This window comes from Hylaeus volcanicus, unplaced genomic scaffold (genome assembly GCF_026283585.1).
Source record: "Hylaeus volcanicus isolate JK05 unplaced genomic scaffold, UHH_iyHylVolc1.0_haploid 19349, whole genome shotgun sequence".
NCBI classification, from domain to species: domain Eukaryota; kingdom Metazoa; phylum Arthropoda; class Insecta; order Hymenoptera; family Colletidae; genus Hylaeus; species Hylaeus volcanicus.
The window spans coordinates 1-6,008 of record NW_026531518.1 but is presented as its reverse complement, the minus strand read 5'-3'; the positions used below and the strand labels follow the sequence as shown (position 1 = coordinate 6,008).

Genomic DNA, 6,008 nt, shown 5'->3' with positions numbered 1-6,008 from the left:
GCTTAAATATATCAGTCATACATGAAGAACTCTAGAAATTCACGAAAGTCCAGAATATTTCCGGCTGCCATTGTGCTCAGTCTATTGAGAGTTTAGAATATCTAAGCATTGTTAACATCCAGCAAACCATGGAAATGATAAAACGCATTGATATTGCATAACAAATTTAAAAGAAAAATATATACCTGGATCTATCATTATTCCTGGTGAGAACGAAAATAAATTCTGTACCCGAAGAGGACAAATTAAATAGTAAAGGTGTCGTTTCTATGGTTTTTAAGTATTATGAATATTGAACGATAAATTATATCCTCTCATTGCCAAACAATTATTAATAAACTGATAGCAATATTGGAAGATTTGATCGAGTAGTTTACACCAACACATTTTCATCAGTTTTCAAGGATACATTTCCATGGTAGCCATTTTTACCAATCACTTTGTTTTAAATTCCAAAATGTATGTTGAGATGCATAAATTAAAAAAAATGTAAATTCTATTGATAGAGAGGGTCACAGAGAGGTAACACTAGGCTAATACTTAAAAGTTAGAGTAGAAACGAACATAAATCAGCCGCACCGTACGAAAATAATCGATTCACGACGACCTCGGGTTCCCATTATCATTCTTACTCGGGAATCTCACACGCACGTCACGTTACCCATGAAAAATATCCTATCTAAAGCGTCGTTTAGGGCAACGGTGTTTGGCCCGCCGTTTCCACGACTTTCCTCGGCTCCGTCGTCTCCTCTTCCGGTTCCTTCACCTCATCCTCTAATTCCGTTTTGCGAGCCAGCGCGTAGTTTTTGAGATACTCCACTACTTGCATGTGTCCGAAGGTTTCCGCCTCGTCTATCGGTAGTTTTCCCCATCTGGAAGTATTTCTATTCTTTAACACAACGATTCAACGCCACATACCAATAATGAAGGTCCAGTATACGCCACCATTGTCACGTACATGCGACTTTTACTCTTGGACTTGGAACTTTGAAGACTTTACTTTCTCTCACTAACTCCGTTTAATTTTTTTATCTCTTAATTTTGATAATACAGTGGCCAGAAATCTGATTTCTTTTTAATGGAAAATTTAGAGATCCTGGCGGTTAACGTTTCAAAAAAGGAATATAGAGATCGAGTGACTGTTGGGACAGCAATCTGGTCCTCCTGATGGCGCAACGAAAGTAGACGAGAGAAAGTCTCGGTAGGAACCACTGTCGATCAAATTACTCGATATCTGGTCTCGAAATTAAGTATGACGACGTTACCTGTCCTTGGGTTCGTGCGGGACTCCGCATTGCTCGAGCAGAAACTCGACGCAGTCGAAGTGTCCTTCGCTGGCAGCCAGGTGCAGGGCTGTCCTCCCGTCGTAATCCGACAGTGTCATGTCCATCCCACTCAATCGATGCCTGGAATTAGAGTAGTCACGTAAATAACTTACTTTACCTTCTTTCTCCCGAATATCAATAATTTAACCCTTTGGGCTCGAGGCATTTTCCTACAGAATCAAATCCTGTCCATTTTTATAATAAATTTCTGTGAAACCAAAAACTCTACATCGAAAGAAAAAGAAACATCTACGAACGTTCATGACTCAATGTATTATTATTTCAATTAATAATTGGTTGTATTCTGATGTAAGTGAATTTGAAATTGTATTAGGTCGTCCCATAAGTTCGTGCCGAAGACTGTGTCGAAATTTAATAAAAAACCACAGAAATTTTCTAGTAACGGTGTATAATGACTATGTGAGTGAGGTGAGAAACTATTGTGAAATGAGACAGATTATCTTTTCTTGTGACACTTGAGAGTATGTTTCACATATTAATTTGAGAAGTAGAAGTATAAATGGCGCGAACTTTTAGGACGACCTAATACTTTTAAATTACGTATGTCGCCCTAGAGGCGCCACCCGAGCGCAAAGGGTTAAAACGAATTCATAGAGTTCATCCGATGAGGATGAGTCCTAACACGCTCCTTTTTGTTTCAAACCGTCATATTGGATCAGCCATTTTTATATATATTAACACCCTCGTTTAAATTGTTGAACATCTGTGATTGAAATCACCCCATTGCACTGATTCTCGAAAAAATGGTTGAGATAAAAAGATTAGTTAACGATATCAATGGTAACTCACCGCCTCATGGCAGTTACGTCACCGCTAGCCGCGCTGAACAAGAGGTTGACGATGGACAGCCCCTTGGTCTCGTACTTGTGTCTCCTCGGGTCCTTCTTGTTCGTCGCGTGCTTTAGGTTGTCGTACCTGTGATCATAGTAGGTGCTACACTAATCGGGACGGGATGGAAAATGACGGGAGACAAAGAAAATGGTCCCAGTGACGTCGGTCGATAGTCGTCCGTGTGTTTAGATTCGATGATGTGGGCAGACATTTTGCAGGCGGATTTTTGTTCGTGCAGGTATGCGTGTTGTGGAGGTTGTGAGAAAAGCAAAGGGAAGGAAATAAATAATTAATTAATGTGTTATCACTAAGTCCAGGTTCGAAATTCGATTTCAACCCTTTCGCCGCCGATCATTTCTATTTTCGAACCCCTCTGTGCGGGAGCCTAAATCACTCATTTACTTCGTATGCTCCTCGAACGCCCATGGGCGTTTCTAGCACGCAAAACACTGATCAATCGGATAATTTCTTTCGTTGATTCATGAACGACTATGGCAACGAAAGGGTTGAGTCGGAGATAATCAAACGCGAAATCTCGTGGTGAAAATTATAAACTTGTGCGAGAAATTCTAATTGTTTGTTTCCTTTTCTATAATTTGCATTCTAGATGGTTAGACACAGATGGGCGGAATCTGTATCTGAATAAATATTTATAATAATTAAACTACGGATGTTTATGTAAATTCTCATTTTTATTGATCCGTATAAAGAATTATTTTTGCGTTTGTGCGCATTTTCATGGATCTGCCAATATTTTCATTTGTCGTAAGTACATAAACATCCGCAGTTTAATTATTATAAATATTTATTCAGATACAGATTCCGCCCATCTGTGTCTAACCATCTAGAATGCAAATTATAGAAAAGGAAACAAACAATTAGAATTTCTCGCACAAGTTTATAATTTTCACCACGAGATTTCGCGTTTGATTATCTCCGACTCAACCCTTTCGTTGCCATAGTCGTTCATGAATCAACGAAAGAAATTATCCGATTGATCAGTGTTTTGCGTGCTAGAAACGCCCATGGGCGTTCGAGGAGCATACGAAGTAAATGAGTGATTTAGGCTCCCGCACAGAGGGGTTCGAAAATAGAAATGATCGGCGGCGAAAGGGTTGAAATCGAATTTCGAACCTGGACTTAGTGATAACACATTAATTAATTATTTATTTCCTTCCCTTTGCTTTTCTCACAACCTCCACAACACGCATACCTGCACGAACAAAAATCCGCCTGCAAAATGTCTGCCCACATCATCGAATCTAAACACACGGACGACTATCGACCGACGTCACTGGGACCATTTTCTTTGTCTCCCGTCATTTTCCATCCCGTCCCGATTAGTGTAGCACCTACTATGATCACAGGTACGACAACCTAAAGCACGCGACGAACAAGAAGGACCCGAGGAGACACAAGTACGAGACCAAGGGGCTGTCCATCGTCAACCTCTTGTTCAGCGCGGCTAGCGGTGACGTAACTGCCATGAGGCGGTGAGTTACCATTGATATCGTTAACTAATCTTTTTATCTCAACCATTTTTTCGAGAATCAGTGCAATGGGGTGATTTCAATCACAGATGTTCAACAATTTAAACGAGGGTGTTAATATATATAAAAATGGCTGATCCAATATGACGGTTTGAAACAAAAAGGAGCGTGTTAGGACTCATCCTCATCGGATGAACTCTATGAATTCGTTTTAACCCTTTGCGCTCGGGTGGCGCCTCTAGGGCGACATACGTAATTTAAAAGTATTAGGTCGTCCTAAAAGTTCGCGCCATTTATACTTCTACTTCTCAAATTAATATGTGAAACATACTCTCAAGTGTCACAAGAAAAGATAATCTGTCTCATTTCACAATAGTTTCTCACCTCACTCACATAGTCATTATACACCGTTACTAGAAAATTTCTGTGGTTTTTTATTAAATTTCGACACAGTCTTCGGCACGAACTTATGGGACGACCTAATACAATTTCAAATTCACTTACATCAGAATACAACCAATTATTAATTGAAATAATAATACATTGAGTCATGAACGTTCGTAGATGTTTCTTTTTCTTTCGATGTAGAGTTTTTGGTTTCACAGAAATTTATTATAAAAATGGACAGGATTTGATTCTGTAGGAAAATGCCTCGAGCCCAAAGGGTTAAATTATTGATATTCGGGAGAAAGAAGGTAAAGTAAGTTATTTACGTGACTACTCTAATTCCAGGCATCGATTGAGTGGGATGGACATGACACTGTCGGATTACGACGGGAGGACAGCCCTGCACCTGGCTGCCAGCGAAGGACACTTCGACTGCGTCGAGTTTCTGCTCGAGCAATGCGGAGTCCCGCACGAACCCAAGGACAGGTAACGTCGTCATACTTAATTTCGAGACCAGATATCGAGTAATTTGATCGACAGTGGTTCCTACCGAGACTTTCTCTCGTCTACTTTCGTTGCGCCATCAGGAGGACCAGATTGCTGTCCCAACAGTCACTCGATCTCTATATTCCTTTTTTGAAACGTTAACCGCCAGGATCTCTAAATTTTCCATTAAAAAGAAATCAGATTTCTGGCCACTGTATTATCAAAATTAAGAGATAAAAAAATTAAACGGAGTTAGTGAGAGAAAGTAAAGTCTTCAAAGTTCCAAGTCCAAGAGTAAAAGTCGCATGTACGTGACAATGGTGGCGTATACTGGACCTTCATTATTGGTATGTGGCGTTGAATCGTTGTGTTAAAGAATAGAAATACTTCCAGATGGGGAAAACTACCGATAGACGAGGCGGAAACCTTCGGACACATGCAAGTAGTGGAGTATCTCAAAAACTACGCGCTGGCTCGCAAAACGGAATTAGAGGATGAGGTGAAGGAACCGGAAGAGGAGACGACGGAGCCGAGGAAAGTCGTGGAAACGGCGGGCCAAACACCGTTGCCCTAAACGACGCTTTAGATAGGATATTTTTCATGGGTAACGTGACGTGCGTGTGAGATTCCCGAGTAAGAATGATAATGGGAACCCGAGGTCGTCGTGAATCGATTATTTTCGTACGGTGCGGCTGATTTATGTTCGTTTCTACTCTAACTTTTAAGTATTAGCCTAGTGTTACCTCTCTGTGACCCTCTCTATCAATAGAATTTACATTTTTTTTAATTTATGCATCTCAACATACATTTTGGAATTTAAAACAAAGTGATTGGTAAAAATGGCTACCATGGAAATGTATCCTTGAAAACTGATGAAAATGTGTTGGTGTAAACTACTCGATCAAATCTTCCAATATTGCTATCAGTTTATTAATAATTGTTTGGCAATGAGAGGATATAATTTATCGTTCAATATTCATAATACTTAAAAACCATAGAAACGACACCTTTACTATTTAATTTGTCCTCTTCGGGTACAGAATTTATTTTCGTTCTCACCAGGAATAATGATAGATCCAGGTATATATTTTTCTTTTAAATTTGTTATGCAATATCAATGCGTTTTATCATTTCCATGGTTTGCTGGATGTTAACAATGCTTAGATATTCTAAACTCTCAATAGACTGAGCACAATGGCAGCCGGAAATATTCTGGACTTTCGTGAATTTCTAGAGTTCTTCATGTATGACTGATATATTTAAGCATTGTCGACTTCCATCAAACCATTGAAATTATGAAGCAATTATTACGTAGCCAATTTAGGTCGACAAGCTTAAATATATCAGTCATACATGAAGAACTCTAGAAATTCACGAAAGTCCAGAATATTTCCGGCTGCCATTGTGCTCAGTCTATTGAGAGTTTAGAATATCTAAGCATTGTTAACATCCAGCAAACCATGGAAAT

The 6,008-nt window shown here is 39.5% G+C and overlaps 2 protein-coding genes across 2 annotated transcripts; one reads left to right on the top strand and one right to left on the bottom strand.

The window, feature by feature from the left end:
* Nucleotides 1-6: 6 nt before the first annotated feature.
* Nucleotides 7-2,552, bottom strand: LOC128882143 (glutaminase liver isoform, mitochondrial-like). The gene is made up of 3 exons (XM_054133712.1): nt 2,136-2,552; nt 1,266-1,406; nt 7-872 (listed from the first exon to the last, which is right to left on the bottom strand). The coding sequence occupies exons 1-3, from the start codon at nt 2,141-2,143 to the stop codon at nt 692-694; spliced, it is 330 nt and encodes a 109-aa protein (XP_053989687.1). The 5' UTR covers nt 2,144-2,552; the 3' UTR covers nt 7-691.
* Nucleotides 2,553-3,260: 708 nt separating this feature from the next.
* Nucleotides 3,261-5,877, top strand: LOC128882144 (glutaminase liver isoform, mitochondrial-like). The gene is made up of 3 exons (XM_054133713.1): nt 3,261-3,670; nt 4,400-4,540; nt 4,934-5,877. The coding sequence occupies exons 1-3, from the start codon at nt 3,663-3,665 to the stop codon at nt 5,112-5,114; spliced, it is 330 nt and encodes a 109-aa protein (XP_053989688.1). The 5' UTR covers nt 3,261-3,662; the 3' UTR covers nt 5,115-5,877.
* The last annotated feature ends 131 nt before the right edge of the window (nt 5,878-6,008 follow it).

What these genes read in the sequence shown, in the direction of transcription:
- LOC128882143 (XM_054133712.1), bottom strand. An exon ending in CCGCACGAACCCAAGGACAG is followed by an intron (nt 873 to 1,265) that starts GTAACGTCGTCA and finishes AAATACTTCCAG; the next exon opens with ATGGGGAAAACTACCGATAG.
- LOC128882144 (XM_054133713.1), top strand. An exon ending in CCGCACGAACCCAAGGACAG is followed by an intron (nt 4,541 to 4,933) that starts GTAACGTCGTCA and finishes AAATACTTCCAG; the next exon opens with ATGGGGAAAACTACCGATAG.